We start from the raw sequence: 18,398 nt of genomic DNA on the forward strand, positions 1-18,398 counted from the left end.
TTAGAAATATATTTTTATAAGATTGTTAAAACTTTAAACATAAATTTTAAAATACATTTATTTAAAATTTTCAGAATTAAAAAAAAAATTAAAATGGATTTGATGGATTCTGACGATGATCTGGACGATGTTGGGAGCAAGGGTGGATTCAATATCAATACCGATTATGCTGACAGGTTGGTTTGATTGATTAGTTGGTTGATTGATTGATTGATGGTTGGTTGGTTGATTGATTGACGAATGGATGGTTGGTTGGTTAATGGTTTTTAATCTGGTTTGTTGGTTGGTAAAATTGCTTTTAGAATGATTGGTAGAATGTGTTGAGTGAATATCGGGCAAATCAAAAAAAACTCAAGTTTTAGATACATGTAAACAACAATTTTTTTAATATAAGAAAATACAAGGTTTACATACCATTGGCACTCAGGCTAAGGATTAGCTCCTACGCTTATCTGGGTCCCGATATTACTGGTTTAATTTAAGATACAACGAGTACTGTATAATCTTTACAGTTTGCGTTTACAAATATAAGAAAAACCGGATCATTTAAATACAGTTACTAAACATTATACAAAGAGTGATGCAGTTTAAATGTTAGAATAAATAAAACCTTAAATTGGTTCGGAAATTCCCATATATCAACGAAATAGAATTTTTGGTAGAATGGTTGATTGATCAGTTGGTTGATTGGTTGATTGGTTGATTGGTTGGTTGATTAATGGTTGGTTGTCTGGTTGGATGGTTGGTAAAATTTTTGGAAGAATGGTTGGTATAATTCCCTGAGATCATTATAAAACAAAACAATCTGAGATGAGGTTGGATTTTATAAATACCGATAAGGAGTTAATCTAAGCCTGTCTAGTTTAATTACTTCTCTAGTACACTCTGGGGACTCGGGGTCACCAGAGATAACTTCAAATATGTGTATTGTGTACCTAGTTCAACTAATTCTTCATAAATTCTTAAATTCCGACCTCTACCCTTTATTGAAATTTCTTTAATTCTGGGACCAAATTTAATGAATTTGAGCTACGTCGCTGAATCAAATTTGAACCGGCGGTAGGAAGTTCAGTGACCGACCCCTCATATTCATTTAATTTAATCTTGTTCATAGAATATAAATTTGAATATTTCAAATATCAATTTAAATTATGGATCTGTTATCAGATACAACGATTGGCGAGGTAAAGAAGTTTTGCAGCGGTTGAAGGTTAGTGCATTTTTATTCTTCCTGTTGTTACCATTCTCCAATAGTTTAAACTTTGTCTTTTATTTATTTATTCAATTTATTAATAGATTAGTATAATAAAGCTATTTTGTATAAACTAATTATACTTTATTTTTTTATTAGTCTTTACAAACCTTAGTATTTCAAAACAAAGATTAAAATAGCAACTTAATTATCATTTCTGTCACTATAATAGTAATTTTAAACTAATTGATATTTCTAACATATAAAAGACATTTCTAACTTAATGATAGTCATTTCTAACAATCATTATCATTTCTAACACAATTTTAGTCATTTCTAGTATAGTAGTCATTTCTACCATAGCATAATAATAGTTATTTCTAATTCTAACATAGTATAAGAATAGTCATTTCTAACGATAATAGGCATTTATGACATAATGTTAGTCATTTCAGCATAATGATATTCATTTATAGCATTATAATAGTCAATTCTATAATAGTCATTTCTAACATAAATATAGTAATATCTAACACAATAATTGACATTTATAACAATGATGATTATTTCTAACAATAATAATCATTTCTAACACAATGATAATCATTTCAAACACAAAATAGACATTTCTAACCATGATAGTCATTTCTAACCCTGATAGCCATAATTAACATAATGGAAGTCATTTCTAACATGATAATAGTTTTTTCTAACATGATAACAGTTATTTCTAACATGATCATAGTTATGTCTATCATAATGATAGACATTCTAAACAATGATCATTATATGAACAAAGTCTAAAATATTGTTAAATCTAGGATAAACACGGTGAGGTTCCTGAATCAGATTCCTCTGAATCTGAAGACGAGGATTCCGATGCTGAAGGTAGAACTAAAATTATTTTAAAAACATTTGGGCTCAAATCAAATCAAATAAAAAATCATGGATTCAACGACAACACTTGTTATTTTTGTTTTTAAAACGGTAGAAGCTGTAAGACCTCACTTCATTCTTGATTTAGTAAATTCATTTCAAGTTTTTTTTTTTACAGAGGGATGGCATTGTGGAAGTAGAAGTAGAACGTCCCTAACAGTCTGATTTAATTTGATAAAATATATGTTTGTTTCAAGCATATAGGACATAGTTTATTATAGGTATTATACATGATTTAATTTGATAAAATATATGTTTGTTTCAAGCATATAGGACATAGTTTATTATAGGTATTATACATATTTGGAACATATTCAGTATGCATGTTGCTTGAGAAAAAATTAAAATTAAACTCCCAACTTTGCAAGGTTTTAATTTAGAATTAAAAACAACATTTTCCTGGTATCTTTGGTAACATGACAAAATAAAATGTCTGTTAATGTTTATTTAACTCAACTTTTTTTTATCTTTTAACTAACTTAATTTTAGAGCTAACAGAGGAAGTAGAGAAAAATTTCTTCAAAACTCTGGCGTCTCTTAAAGCCAAGGAAAAATTCTATCATTAAAAAACGAAAGAAAAAAAAACATAATTGGATATTTAAATCAAAGTAAAAAAATCACTTTTTTCTTCAAAATATAGAATTTTCGTTGAAAAAAGGATCCAAAAATCTACGACAAAGAAACCAGTTTCTTCCAGGAGAAGGAGGAGGGGGAAAAGAAGGAAAAGAAAGAGAAAAAGGAGAAAAAGTTTACAATCGGAGACTTGGAGCGGAAAGTTATTCTTGAAAAGGTAAGATATCCTGGAAACTTTTTCTTTATGATTGTCTATTTTTTAAAACATTTATTTAAAATTGGACTTATGGAATGTTCTCTAGTGCTTTTTGTTAAGAATCATATCGTAGACGCGCCCCGTCTCTCGGCAGTTAAAACACGAATCCTATGCATAGACAAAATTGTTGCAAGGTGGTAAAGAACTTAAATAAGAAATCAATAAAATATCGGAAACAACAATTTTTAGGTAGACAATATTGACTTCTGTCAAATCTGACACATAAACAAACTAAAAGACAGACAGGAAAACAAATATATAAATATCTAGCTTGGGAACATAGTTTTGCCTGGAGTTTATCCTAACCAATGAACCTAGAATTTAAAGACCAAACTAAGAACATTCCCGTTGTTCTCCCGAGTTATATTTATTTATTTATTTATTTATTATTTAAAATATTGTTCAGGGTGGTAAGTTTGAAGAATTAGAAGATGAAGGCCTTAAATACGACCAGGGGCAAACCTACGCTGCAGAACTCAAGGTAGATCATTTACTGCTTTTTTTTGGTGGATTTTGATTTTTAGAAAAATTGGGGATTTTACAATTTATTCTCAACTGCAACTTTTATTTTCAATGCTAGTTTCCTCCCTGGTTTGTTAAATATTTTTCTTAAAGTATATATTTTGAAGGAACCATTTAGAACTTTAATTATTTAAAAAAAAAGGTGAACAAATGTAACGATTTTTGTCCTCTATTTGAATTAAAAAAACTAGAAATTTTAAATAAAATAAAAACATAACTAATATTTTAAATTATTAGGGGATTCAAGAGAGTCTACAGAAGGAAGCAGCTGAATCAAGTGATGAGGTAATATATAGTAATTTAATTATATCTAATACGGTGTTGAATTCTGACACTGTCCTTTATTGTTTCTGTATCATATTCCGCAGTAAGTTTTCAAAGAGAATTCGCGATTTAAATCAATCTTTTTTTTACTAAAAAGTTAATAAATTTAGATAATTTTCAAAATTAGCAAAAATATGATTGAAAGATGTACCAAGAAGAAAATGGAGAACAAGAAATATAGAAATGTCAAAATATTTGCTTCTGCTATCATACAACTATAAATTATTTATAGAATATTGTTAAAAATTAAAATTCAAAAACAACCATGTAAAAAAATAATGATTTCTTGACAGCATTGTTGAAAAATAAAATTCAAAATCAGCCATTTTTTCATTTGAAATTATTACTTAATTATTTTTTCATTTGAAATTATTACTTAATTATTTTTTCATTTGAAATTATTACTTAATTATTTTTTCATTTGAAATTATTACTTAATTATTTTTTCATTTGAAATTATTACTTAATTATTTTTTCATTTGAAATTATTACTTAANCCGTTTTTAACAATTTTCTCCTGATAGACGCAACAGATAGAAGGAAGACTAGTAGCGATCAAAAGCGCGTATTTTTCGCCGTATACCCCCGTTCATTTTCCGCGAACACTCCCTTTAACTGTCAATTAATTCCGGGTCTTTTTTGTTATGAGAATGATAATTTTTTAAAATTAAAATAATTTTATTTGTTAATTAGTGATCCTACCTTGGAGGCGTCTATGTCAGGATTAAAAAGTTTCTGGTCCAACAAAGAACTCGACTCGGGGGAAAAATTTCTGAAGGTAATTGATTGATTTATGAATTGATCGATTAATTGATTGATTTATGAATTAATAGATTGATTGATTAATTGATAGATTTATGAATTAAATGATTAATTGATTGATTTATAAATTAATAGATTGATTGATTAATTGATTAATTAATTTGATTAATTGATTGATTAATTTCTTTATTTATTTATGAATTGTTTGATTGTTTGATAATTGGTTGGTTGATTAATTGATCAATTGAACTAATCATTAGGATAGATAGGGTGATTGATTGATTCATTAATTGTTTTATTAATTGGTTGATTAATTGATTAATTGTTTTATTAATTGATTGACTGATTGATTGGTTTATGAATTGATTTATGAAATGATTAATCAATCATTTTTTGGGATAGATTGATTGCTGGTTAAATTGTTTGATAGTTGATAGTTTGATTATTATTTGATTATTAGGTAATTAGATTATTAGATTATTAGATTATTAGGTTATTGGGTTATTGGATTAATGGATTAATGGATTAATGGATATAATTAAATGAATGATGATTGATGGATCGTATAGGATTACCTGCTGAATAAGAGATATCTGGGGAACGAAGACAGCACCTATGTACCAACCTACGATCAGATTGTACACGACAGCGACGAGGTAGTTTTGATGTTGTTGTTTTAAAAAAAACTTCATTGTATTTGTTATTCCTTTTTTAACTATGATGGGGTTTTTTAATATGATTTAAAGCATACAGGGTTACCCAGGAAGGATAAGTCTTTAGAGACGACTGTACGGATTTTATATGGCCTGTTTTCAATTCCATATATTCATGATTCTCTGCAACTATGTATGAAAATAAACTTTGACATTGATGAAAATGACATATGAGATTAGAAATCAAATTACCAAGGGGTTGAGTGAAGATGAAAGAAATGTGGAAAAACAGGAAGAGTTCGAACATAAATTTAACTTCAGGTAATTTTGAATTTATCTTTTATTTGTATGAATTTTTATTTGGATCGTAGTCTTTGATCGAAGATTATTATTTTGAGGTTCTTTTTGAAAACATCCGAGTGTAACTGATTTGGACATCCCCCTCTCCCTCATCATATTTCTTTGCGTCACTATCTATCTATCTTAACCTAACCTAACCTGGAATTGTATAATCACACGAGGATGTTAAAGATATAAAGAGGGGGGGGGGTTCACTTAAAAGTATCAGACATACGAGAAAAAGATCAAATATTTTGGTCCCCTGGCCCAAATCTTCAAAAATCTAGTAAAATATTCTTGTATAAACCTAATCTAATCCAAGGTTTGAGGAACCTGATGAGGAATTTATCAAGAGATATCCCAGAACTATCAAGGATACTCTTAGACAAGCAGACGACAAGAGAAAGGTAACAATATTCGTGCTTTTATAATTAATTAATCATCATGAACATATGATCGAGAAAAAAAATGAAAAGTTGGAAAAAAAAACCCCCCTTTTGATACTGTTTACCCAAATGTTATTTATTGTTCTCATTTTTTTCAAGAAAATATATTTCTACCCAATCTTATTGTTTTGTATTCAAAACAATTCCAGATTCCTATTAAATTTCCAAGATTTTAAACCTATATCTTGTTAAAGTTTGCTTACCTTTGCATTTTTGTTATTTAGAAAAAAAAGCTTGAAAACAATTGTTGTTACACGTTATTTTTTTGGATCGTTTTGGATTGGTTTTGGATCGTTTTGGATTGGTTTTGGATCGTTTTGGATCGTTTTTGGTCAGGGTCATCATGTTGCGTGGTTAGTGTAGTAAATGTTAAGAACAAAAGTTTTTGAAGCATTTGCTCTTCTTACACTTTATCAAATTTTGATCCTAAAAGGGATAAAACGAACCAAAAGCGAACCAACTTGATATCACTAATATTTCCCTGGTGTTTAGAAAAAGCGTAAGGAGGTTGAGGAGAGGAAGGCGGAGGAAAAGAGGCAGAAGAAAGAGGAGTTGAAGATGTTGAAGAGTATGAAGAAGAAGGAGATCCTGGACAAACTGGACAAACTCAAGAAGATTACAGGAAACCAGGATATGGAACTCAGGTACCTGGTATATACCCGATTCACAACAGTACCCTTTACAAGTTTGTCGGAGTATATTTGAAGAAGATTTTAATGCTTATAATTTTCAAGTTTTTTTTAATGAAAGATAAACTCAAGAAAATTACAGAAAACAGGATTTTAAAAGGACTGAATGTGTAATTTCAAGTGACTCCTTATTCACATGTTCAATTCACAATGGTATTCTTAAATCTTTGCCTGACCTAAAATGATAAAGATAACAACGTTGTTCGCTCTACAAATGGATAATTTTCAGGTCACTACAAGTGAGTTACACATTTATGCAGCAAAGGAAGAAAAATGACAGAATTTGTTTCTTTTCAGGGCAGATAAACAATAGTTTCAAATATTTAATTAAAGTAAATATGAAAGTCTGATTGATTGTTGGTAATATCAATGTTTAATGGTTACTGTTCCGAATCGGCCATATAGCTTTCCAAGGGAAGGGTCGTTAGAAATTGGAAAGTGTGAATGAATTTTAAGGGTTTTGAGGAAAACCCTTATAATTTAGCAGTGCTTAGGATCGGATCCGGATCCGTTGGATCCGCAAGATTTTGGCTTCCTGGATCTGGATCCGGATCCGCAAAAATATGTGGATCCACGGATCCGGATCCAAGGGGTAAAATATCAACCAAAAACTGCAAAAAAACTTTCTTACTCCTAAAACCAAAATCTGAACTTTTGAAAAAAAGAGAGATAATAAAAATTTCCTCATTTCTGAATGGTTCATCAAGTTTTAGGATAAAATATGCGAAAAAAAATAAAACAAAAAATTTGAAAATTTTTTTTTGTTAAAAAAATTCAGTAAATCTTATCGAAATGACCTGGATCCGGATCCATTTTTTTTCAGTGCGGACCCAGGATCCGGATCCGCATCAAAATTAAATGGATCCTAAGCACTGTAATTTAGTCGCTATATTTATCTTATTTGATAAAAATGAGCAGGAACGAAATTTTCCGTCAACTGGACTCCCCTAACACTCCCTACTAATAGCACCATATCAAATTATGGGTACTCGGGGGGGGAATATTATATCACATTTTTTTTGCAAAAAAGATTAACGTGGAATTCCGCGATAAATGCGAAAATTTGCGCGTTTTTTTTCTACGAAAAGAAAGCGCAAAAATGCGGAATTTGTGGCCAAACAAAATGTTTTCGAGAAAATTGTTGAATTTTGTAAAATTTTATAAAATGAATTAATATTTACGAATATTTCCAGGGACGAGGATATCGACGGAGATTTTGATCCAGTTGAATATGATAAGAGGATGCAAGAGATATTTCAGAATTATGATACTTTAGGGAATACTTGGAGATAAATAGATTACATAGATATTTCAGAATTATGATACTTTAGGGAATACTTGGAGATAAATAGATTACATAGATATTTCAGAATTATGATACTTTAGGGATACTTGGAGATAAATAAATTGCATAGAGATCGATACATTACACACAGACATAGAGATAAATACATAAAGATCATACACAATAAACATACAAAGATATTCAAAGAGAATAAGATTTAATAAGATTCAATAAGTCAACCTAATAAACACAAAATGTTAAACCAAGCTAACCAAGAAAATTCCATATTCCCGCGGTTCTAACGCGTTATTAAGATACATAGATATGCAGAGAGAGATACAAAGACTTAAATAGAGATTAAAAGAAGTGTTTGAATGTGTATTTGAATAAATATTTATAATTTACATGGATTTTTTGGAGATTTTAAAGAAATCCATGTAATTTGTATCAGAAGAAGCGGAGGATCAGAAACCAGAGTTCAGTGATCTTGAGGTAAATAGTTTTATTTAAAATCAAATACATTTCACGCTATTTTATTTGAAACCAGTTTTTTTGTCTAATCAATTTTAATTGCAGCCAGAAGTATGAACTATACATATATATATATTTATGATAAATGGAAGATTGGACAACATGGACTTCAAGATTTTCTTCTTTGTTGATATTTTTACCCTATACAATTATTTATTTCCTTAGAAATAATTTTTTTCCCTAAAATTTATTTATTTCCCTTAAAAGATCATTTATTTCCTTAAAAATCATATATTTCCCTAAAAATCATTTATTTCCGTGGAAATCGTTTATTTTCCTTTTGAAAATCTATCATTTCACTGATTAAGTTGCAATTTATAGGATGTTTCTTTTCTTAAAAAAATTTCATTAGGTAAATTTTTTTGAGAAAATACCTTCTAATTTATGTCGATCCAATCAATACAATTTCCCAAAGAGTTTTTAGAATAAAAAATGAATCAGAAATTGAAATAAATATGTTAAATGTAGGACGAAGAATACGAGGAGGAATTGGAGACTGAGAACTGGGATAACTGGACAGGAGGAGGAGCAGGTAAATAACAGTAAAAGGGAAACCATCATTTCAAAGATGTCAAAGCCCGATTGGCAACGAAACCCTTGAAAGCTCTGTCTGATGAAGATGAAATAATATATTAATGTTCTTAATTTTTAAAACTCACATTGTGGGTTCTCTACAACTTGCGCATTTTTACTACAGGATAAAGTTTAGGAATGATCAGAATTAAACACTTTAAAACCTTTGAACATTATGGTTTAAAGTAAGGTTTCAAGGGTACCTTTGTAAATCGGGCATTGCCATATTTGCAAGGAGGGTCACCTGAAATTACGCTTACAGTCCCTTTAAGTTTACGTAGTACACGCCTTGCTTCTGGTTATGGCTAAGCGTTCGTCGGATTGGTTGACCCTCAATTTATAGAGTGGTTTGTCTATTTACTATGATACCCTTTAAATTTTAATCTGAGCATCAATGATTAAGATATTGTTTTTTTTTTTTTCTCTGGAACCTGTTATTTCCTTATTTTGTCTGCGTTGCATAAGTATGCAAATATTTTTTTTTGGAGAAATCACAAAGTTTTCAATTTTCTGTCTAACCTTTTCTTCATATATTTTATTTTATAGCATAGCATTCATGAATCTTAAATTATTTCTTTATTTATTCATGATGGCGGTGTTTTTGATTTTTAAGTGTTAAATTTATTCTTATTTAAGGTTCTTCTCAGAAAGATGATGATGATTTTAATATGGACTGTGATTATGATCCAACTGCACCAGGTATAGATTGATTGATTGATTAGCTGGTTGATTGATTGGTCGGTTGGTTGGTTGATTGATCGATTGATACATTGATTGATTGATTGATTCACTCACTCACTCACTCACTCACTCACTCACTCACTCACTCACTCACTCACTCACTCACTCACTCACTCACTCACTCACTCACTCACTCACTCACTCACTCACTCGCTCGCTCACTGACTCACTCACTGACTCACTCACTCACTGACTCACTCACTCACTCACTCAGTCACCCAATTACACATTCACTCACTCCCCCACATACACATTCACTCACTCACCCACTTACAAGCTCACTCAATTATTCAATATTCAATCACTTATATACTCGCTCAATAATCCAGTTTTACACTTTCTCAGCCACTCTTATTTTTTTTACATTTTTACATCCATAATTATTGTTTGTTAAAGTGAGCTTAAGCCTACAACAGGAGCTGGTTGAATCTACGCGCGGTAGAAAGAATTCGCGAAGAAGATCTAAATTTGCACGCGCCTTAGAGGAGAGCCAGGCCAAACCTCTCTTCAACCCTACCGATAAAACATTTGAGGTGTGTGAAGTTAAAGAAAATTTTTCAAATTAGTTCAAATTAAAATGATTTTTAATTAAAAAATGTAAACCCATGAATCATGACCGTGTTTTCTTCTATAGCTTGATGGGTATAAGTTTATGTTTTGCATTGGCTAATTTATCATTAAATGTGCTGTGGACCCCGCTTCTTCCTCTAATATACAGGGTTACCCACAAAGGATGAGACTGTAAAGACGACCGAAAACTCTTAAAAGGTTAAATCAAGTATTCGGCCTAATTGCTTTAGTAATCTAATGGCTTATATAATGAATTGGCAAAGAAAGAAACAATTTTACAATTGAAGGGAATCGTGAATGTAAGAAAACAGACAGTTTAAATTCCGTACAATCGTCTCTGAAATCTCATCCTAATCCTGTAGAAAAATCCTGCGACTATCCATATATTTTAAACCAACCTAACCTGGAGAAGTATAATCACTGTAGTTTGCTATCTTTTAGCAGGATAAAATAACTATGACAGGACAGAGCTTAGTATTGAATTGTATCAGCCATGTGTTTGTATTAGATACTAGCTTGAAAACTGAGCATTGCCCACGGTACTCATAGTTACTCACGCCGTTTACCCGCGCTTGAGAGTTAATTACGGTTTTAGCCATTTTTTTTTATAAAAGTCAACCCATTCAACTTAGAGCATTTCCGTGGTTCTCAAAATTTGAAGAAAATCGGTCTGAATTTTATGATCTGACAAACAAACAAACAGACAAAGACAGATAACAACTCTACATAATAATAACAATAATAATAATAATAGAATATAGATGAATACTATTTAGGAGTACGTGGATGAATATTATAAACTTGATTGCGAAGACATTATTGGAGATCTCCCTTGCAGGTAACGTTTTAAAAGAACTTTTTCAACCTTTTCCGTCCGTCTTCATTATAGTAGACATTGAGGCATTGAGGCATTTAGCCAAAAGTCAGTTGTACATTTAAACATTCGGTCAGTTGAATATTAGAAATTAAGACACTCGAAATTTTTCAGACATTAAGAATTTGAGACATTCCCTATTTTGAACCAAGCATATTGCATATATACATGTTGTGTTTATTGGTTTAAGCCCCAGGCGAATGATTAGCCGCAGGGATTTAAATTTTCCTTAAACCCCCCCGGGGCCCCCCTTCTTTAGAAATCCTTGTTTCCCAAGATTTTGATTTTTTAAAGTATGTTTTGTTTTTCTTTTTTTCTGTGTTTAGAGTTGTATGGGTGTTTTTGTTTTGTTAATGTTCGCTGAATTCAGAGAAGAAAATGATTAACATTCTCTTACAAATTAAGTCTGTAGATACAAGCCACGGTAGTTGGGGCTTCACGGCTTCAGCTACTTCCACTCGGGCATAACAGTATCATTGCACATGTCATGCTAACTCTGTGACCCACTTACTCCTAAGGGAGGCAGAGGGTTGCCGGGAGGGGTGGTTTCCTGGTAACATTCGTGTTATTGGGATGTCATTGGGATAGATAGGGGTGTACAGTACACTGTACACTGTACAACATTTTTATTGGGGTAAAAAGTATCAGAAAGGAAAAGAATGCCTTTGAATGTCCAACATATTTATTTTTATTCACTGATAAGTGAAGCTTCTTGATATTTTTTAGGTTTAAGTACCGGACTGTACAGGCGAATGATTTCGGTTTAAGCACGGAGGAAATACTTACAGCAGACGATAAGGAATTAAACGCCTGGGTCTCTCTCAGGTTAATATTTTGAAACATACTATTGATTGATTGATTTTTTTGTTTTATGAAATCTTGTTTATTGGTTATATCAATCATTGTAAGAGATGAAGAATGAAGTTGTAGTTGTATGAGCAAATGAGTGATTACATGTTTTTAACTCTGAAAATTGATTTCTGCTACATAATCAATGTAGGAAACTGTCAGAAGTAAACACTCATCAAACTTGAAAAACGACTTTCTATCATTATCACGTGACTCCGTCTGTATCACGTGACCAGTATACTGCACTGCCATTGGTGGGAGTTCTGGTCACGTGATACGGACGGACGGACGGACGGACGTTTTGTATCTTGATTGATTTTAATCTGACCATTACTGTTTAATTTTTGATATTTTTCAGAAAGACCTGTCAATACCGGGGGGAAGAGGATGAGCGTAGAGATGTGCATGTTTATAAAAACAAGGAAATTTAAATAATCAATCATTCAATCCATCAATTGATTTCTTTCTTATTTTCATTAAGTGTAATTATCAAATTTGATTTGATTTTGATTAATTAATTTGTTTGATCACAATAGGGAAGCAACCCCAACTTGAAGAAGAAGATTCTCCCGAGCTTGTTCAACAAGAAGGACGGGGAGCAAGGGGAGGACGTGGAGGCTGTGGAGGCTGACGAGGAAAAGAAGGACTGTGAGGTGAAAAACTCCGATGGCAAAGTCAAAAAGGTATTCACACAATTTTTTTGGTGAGTCAAAAAAAATTCTTATTTTAATGTTTTAGAAGAAAAAGAAAAAGAAGACAAAGCGCAAGGCTGTGGACAGTGCTGAAAACAATGAGCCAGGCGCAAAGCGGCAGAAATTAGATAATAAAATACCTCAAAGCAAAAACCCCTTCAGTGTCAAATCTAACAATAATCCTTCAAACACTAATAAAGTCCTTCAAACTTACAAACAAAACTCAAAAACCAACAAAATTTCAAATCCGCCAAATATTCGAAAAGATCCGCCAATGAAGATACCAGGAAATCATCCAAACAAGAAAGCAGCCCCGGGCAGTGAAACAGCTGATGCGGCTGAAGGAGGAAAGAAGAAGCGAAGGTCAAAGAAGAAGGGTGGGAAGAGTGGAACCACTATAGTCCCAAGTAGTAAGCTTGCTAAAATATTCCAGAAAACTTCAGTTAAACCAATAACGGATGATAGGTAATGAAGATGAAAACCATATCCATACAATTTTTTAACAATTTTCAAGTTTTTAAGATTTTGAAAACATATATTTAAGTTGAAGTGGTGTAATGTATTTTACATTTAACTTGAAGGGGTCTACTGTATACTTTCTTAAAATATCATTTCCCCCAATCTTCTTGAAAAAGTTTTCCCTTAAAAATTTTCGTAAGTTTGTTTAGGGGGTTTATTCGCAGAATTGGGAAAATAAAAGATTTCAGGGAGAACAATTTCTCATATTTCCCCCCAGATCTTTAAAAATCAATTCTTAAAAGTATACAGTAAACACCCACGTGTCCCACACGCCTGGACATTTTATTAGAGACATATACATACTAATTTGGAAATTTAATGATAGTTTAAAGAAGAAGAAAGATGGTAATGTTTATAATATATCAGGGCAGTTCAGGAACTGGTTTTATTTTAAACAAATAAAAATTTTCTAAAAAAAGTTTGCTATTTCTTAGCAATTAAACCAAATTCTGGGAAATTATTTTACCAAATTGGAGAAATCTAAATTGTCAACAAGTTTCCGATTATTTCTCATAAAATCTAAATTTCTTTAAATTTTGTTTGTTTCAGATTGAAGGCCTACGGACTGAACCCAAGCAAATTCCACAAAGCGGCAAGAAAAGAAAAATATAAACAACACGAGAACAAAAAACAGAATTAACATTTTTTAGAAATTAATTTTCTTAATTCTTTCAGATCTCGATAATGGATGATGAAGCTGAAACCTACAAGATCTGGAAGATCAGGAAGACGGTAATGCAGATTTGTCATGACAGAGGATACCTTGTTACTCAGGTAAAAATGGTCGACGGAAAAAGTGTCATTGAAGACGACCTAAAACATCAATTTTTAAAAGATTTCTGGGCGCCTGATGTCCAGCTTCCTAGAAGTATTATTATTTTCAGTTTTTTCTTCTCCTGCATTTTTTGAAAACTCTTTTTATTCCACTCTTGAAAATCTGAAAATCCTATTTTCCCCCAAATGTTAGGCATTTTTGCGCGGTTTATTTGCTGAATTGGAAAAAAAATAACAATTTTAGTTGGAAATGAATTTAAAGGTTTTAAGTATTAAAAGGATCGATAAACTTGCCAGAGCTGGGAACTTTTGTATTAGATACTCATAATCCCGATCGATTGATCTCGATATTCATTGTGGGCCATTTTAATTTGAGGATCAATGCTTTGCTTTGAGTCTTCGTTTCAATTATCCCTTCAGGATAAAATTACTGCTGCTGTCGAATAGAGGTTAAATTAATCTGCAGATTAACAAAAGATTGCGATCAAGCATTGACCTCGATATGCACAATACAAGAGTTCCCGGCTTGGGTTGATGTCCATTAGAAAAAATTTTTCCCGGAGCGCGTGTAAAATCATTATTTTCTTATTGTTATAGGATGAGTTGGATCAGACCTTAGAACAGTTTAAAGAACAGTTTGGAGATAAACCTAGTGAGCGCAGACCAGCACGCAGTGATCTTGTAGTTCTCGTCGCGCATAACGATGATCCTACAGGTAAATTGGTATGCAGTGATCTTGTAGCTCTTGACGCGCACAAAGATTAATATACAGGTAAAGTTGCGCGAAGTGATCTTGTCCATTTTGTCGTGCACAACGAAGATCCTACAGGTATATTAGCAAGAAGTGATCTTATAGTTCTTGTCGCGAATAACGATGATTTTACATGTAAATTTGCGCGCTTTGATCTTGTAGTTCTTGTTCTTATCGCACATAACGATGATCTTACAGGTAAATAGGCGCAATGTGATCTTGAAGATCTTGCTGCGCATAACGATGATCCTATAGGTAAATTATTACGCAGTGATCTTTTAGTTCGTGTCGCGCATAACGATGATCCTATATGTAAAAAAGCGCACACTTATCTTGAAGTTGTTGTCACGCATGATGAAGATCCTTTAGGACCTAAGTGGATATTAGCACAGTGATTTTGTTCACGCTTCTTGCCACTTTTGCTGTACCATACACTTGCTCAAATAGTTAGGAATTTCAATATTATCTTTATTATTTAAACATTGTTTTTCTTAGATCAAATGTTCGTGTTCTTTCCTGACGATCCAAAAATAGGAATCAAAACCATCAAAACATACTGTACAAGGTAAGTACATGTACTGTAAGTATACAAGGTTAGGAAACTTTCAAGATTTGTAAACGAACCGTACATGGATGGTTAACGGACTGTAAATGTTGTGTGCAAGGTTAGCAAATGTACTGTGCAAGATTAATAAATACCCTGTACAAGTTTAGAAAAAGAACTGTACAAGGTTAGTAAACAAACTAGTTTAGTAAACGAACTGAACATGTATAGTAAACTGACTGTACATGGATAGTAAACGACTGTACATGGTTAGTAAACGAACTGTACATGGGTAGTAAACGAACTTTACAAGGTTAGTAAATATTGTGTACATTTAAAAGGTTAGCAAATGTACTGTGTAAGATTAGTAAACGCCTTGTACAAGTTTAGAAAACGTACTGTACAAGTTTAGAAAACGAACTGTACAAGTTTAGTGAACAAACTATACAAGTTTAGTAAACGGACTGTACAAGTTTAGTCAACGAACTGCACAAGTTTAGAAAACGAACTGTACTAGGTTTATAAATGAAATGTACACGTTTAGTTAACGAACTGTACAAGTTTAGTTAACGAACTGTACATGGTTAGTAAAGTACAATGTTTGTAACGAACTGTACAGTGTACAAGGCTAGTAAATGAACTGTATAAGGTAGTAAACGAGCTGTACAAGTTTAGTAAACGTGCTGTATAAGGTAAGTAAACGAACTGTCAAGGTTAGTAAACGTGCTGTGGAAGGTTAGTCAACGTAATGTTCTTGGTTATTAAACGAACTGTAAGTAAACGTAAAAATATAGAAACCGAAGAACAAACAAAGGATCGCTTGAACGAACGAACTATTCAAAACGAATAAATAAACAAGGAAACTTTTTATTATTTCAGAATGCAAGAGGAGAATATCACAAGGGCTATTATCGTTGTACAGGTGGGGCGAATTTATCACAATTACTTAAACACTGATATTGTTTAATGTTATTTAAAGAAATTTGTCTAAATGATTCTCAATCTTGTTGAAGGTTTTTGTGATGATGCTATTACTTGATGGAAAGTTTGATGCGATTAGTTTATTGGTTAATAAACTTTTTGTTTTTTTGATTGATTGATCGATTTTTGTTCGATTGGATTTTGTTGATGGATTCATTGATTTGCTGATAAACCGATGGATTTATCATTTGTTTGTCTAGACTGCTATTGTTGATTGATTGACTGATTGATTAGCTAGATATGTTTGTTTAATTGATTAATTAATTAATTGATTGATTTTCTAGACTGGTATGATTGATTTATTGATTGTCTAGATTTGATGTATTAATTGATTGATTTCTAGACTGGTATGATTGATTGATTGCTTATATAGAGTTGTATGGTTAATTGATTGATTATAAAAGCTGGAATGGTTAATTGACTGATTGTCTAAACTAGTTGAATTAATTGATTGAGTGATTGTCTAGACTGGTATGATTGATTGATTGATTATATTGACGGTTATGGTTGATTGTTTGATTGCCTTAACTGGTATGGTTGATTGATTGATTGTCTATACTGGTATGATTATTGATTAATTTATTGATTGTCTTTACTGGAATGATATGATATGGTTGTCTAGCTTGGTTTGATTAATTGTCTAGACTGGCATGATTGATTAATTGATTGATTGATTGTCTAGACTGGTATGATTGAGTGTCTAGACTGGTATGATTGATTGATTGATTGTTTGTCTAGACTGGTATGACCCCTTCAGCTAAACAGTCGCTGGTTGACATGGCTCCTAAATATATTCTAGAACAGGTATTATATAAAGCAGAGTGTCGAAGTTGTGTGTGTGAGATTGTGTGTGTGTGTGTGAGAGAGTGTGTGTGTGTGTGTTACCTATACCTATCTCTCTTTCTATCTATCCAAAAAAATCTATCTAGTTCCTTGAGAGTGAGCTCCTGATTAACCTGACTGAGCATGACCTGGTCCCGGAGCATGTTGTTATGACCTCAGAGGAGAAGGATGAACTACTCAAGAGGTCAGAAAATATAAATTTAATCTGAAAGGAACTGTTCAGTTGTTTAAAAGGGACAAAACTCTTTAATTTTTTATATAAGAAACACGACTCTGAAAAAATCACTTGAGTAATCCCTTATTTACTGCTTTTATAACCGATGCTTTTATTAAGAGGAAAATAATTGAAGAATGCATTAGAATAGATTTTTAAAAAAGCCGCATTTAATCTTGAAGTTCCTTAATTTATTAATTTTACAAAGTCCTTATCTGTCTATAGTCGATAAGTTACTGGACCCATCCTCCACTTCCTCTAAATACCGAGATGTAAGCCTCAAGGGGAGGGAGCCCTGTTAAAACTGAAACTCTTATCATTGGAGTTTCCTAAACATTGGAGTTTCCTAAACATTGGAGTTTCCTAAACATTGGAGTTTCCTAAACATTGGAGTTTCCTAAACATTGGAGTTTCCTAATCATTGAAGTTTCACATTGGAGTTTCCTAAACATTGGAGTTTCCTAAACATTGGAGTTTCCTAAACATTGGAGTTTCCTAAACATTGGAGTTTCCTAAACATTGGAGTTTCCTAAACAGTTGAGTTTCCTAAACATTGGAGTTTCCTAAACATTGGAGTTTTCTTAACAATGGAGTTTCCTAAACATTGGAGTTTCTTAAACAATTGAGTTTCCTAAACAGTGAAGTTTCCTAAACATGGGAGTTTCCTAAACATAGGAGATTTCTTAACAATGGAGTTTCCTAAACATTGGAGTTTCTTAAACAATTGAGTTTCCTAGACATTGGAGTTTCCTTAACATTGGAGTTTCCTAAACATAGGAGTTTTCTTAACAATGAAGTTTCCTAAACAGTAGAGTTTCCTAAACATTGGAGTTTCCTAAACATTGAATTTCTCAAAACATTGGAGTTTCCTAAACATAGGAGTTTTCTAAACAGTGGAGTTTCCTAAACATTGGAGTTTCCTAAACATTGGAGTTTCCTAAACATTGGAGTTTCCTAAACATTGG

The 18,398-nt window shown here is 32.0% G+C and overlaps 2 protein-coding genes across 2 annotated transcripts in view; both read left to right on the forward strand.

Moving 5' to 3' along the window:
- Positions 1–48: 48 nt before the first annotated feature.
- LOC111708939 (protein KRI1 homolog) lies at positions 49–13,993 on the forward strand. Its single transcript, XM_023482453.1, has 23 exons — positions 49–176; positions 1,168–1,210; positions 2,014–2,080; positions 2,618–2,676; positions 2,787–2,918; positions 3,364–3,438; positions 3,717–3,799; positions 4,497–4,581; positions 5,135–5,221; positions 5,475–5,539; positions 5,880–5,964; positions 6,496–6,647; positions 7,886–7,968; positions 8,429–8,469; positions 8,977–9,040; positions 9,718–9,780; positions 10,219–10,355; positions 11,169–11,230; positions 11,993–12,091; positions 12,474–12,537; positions 12,652–12,798; positions 12,854–13,272; positions 13,876–13,993. The coding sequence occupies exons 1-23, from the start codon at positions 94–96 to the stop codon at positions 13,964–13,966; spliced, it is 2,286 nt and encodes a 761-aa protein (XP_023338221.1). The 5' UTR covers positions 49–93; the 3' UTR covers positions 13,967–13,993.
- Positions 13,994–14,002: 9 nt separating this feature from the next.
- LOC111708934 (DNA-directed RNA polymerases I, II, and III subunit RPABC1) overlaps positions 14,003–18,398 on the forward strand; it is a 5,116-nt gene continuing 720 nt past the window's right edge. The window contains exons 1-6 of the mRNA XM_023482449.1: positions 14,003–14,100; positions 14,698–14,815; positions 15,347–15,416; positions 16,275–16,317; positions 17,115–17,180; positions 17,306–17,403. Coding sequence (XP_023338217.1) covers positions 14,011–14,100; positions 14,698–14,815; positions 15,347–15,416; positions 16,275–16,317; positions 17,115–17,180; positions 17,306–17,403 — 485 coding nt within the window. The 5' untranslated portion in view covers positions 14,003–14,010. The remainder of the gene's footprint in view (positions 14,101–14,697; positions 14,816–15,346; positions 15,417–16,274; positions 16,318–17,114; positions 17,181–17,305; positions 17,404–18,398) is intronic.

The sequence above is a fragment of the Eurytemora carolleeae genome, unplaced genomic scaffold (genome assembly GCF_000591075.1).
Source record: "Eurytemora carolleeae unplaced genomic scaffold, Eaff_2.0 scaffold919, whole genome shotgun sequence".
In the NCBI taxonomy this organism is placed as follows: domain Eukaryota; kingdom Metazoa; phylum Arthropoda; class Copepoda; order Calanoida; family Temoridae; genus Eurytemora; species Eurytemora carolleeae.

What these genes read in the sequence shown, in the direction of transcription:
- LOC111708939 (XM_023482453.1), top strand. Translation starts at nt 94, where the DNA reads ATGGATTTGATGGATTCTGACGATGATCTGGACGATGTTGGGAGCAAG. An exon ending in CGAGGATTCCGATGCTGAAG is followed by an intron (nt 2,081 to 2,617) that starts GTAGAACTAAAA and finishes ACTTAATTTTAG; the next exon opens with AGCTAACAGAGGAAGTAGAG. An exon ending in TGGCGTCTCTTAAAGCCAAG is followed by an intron (nt 2,677 to 2,786) that starts GAAAAATTCTAT and finishes CGTTGAAAAAAG; the next exon opens with GATCCAAAAATCTACGACAA.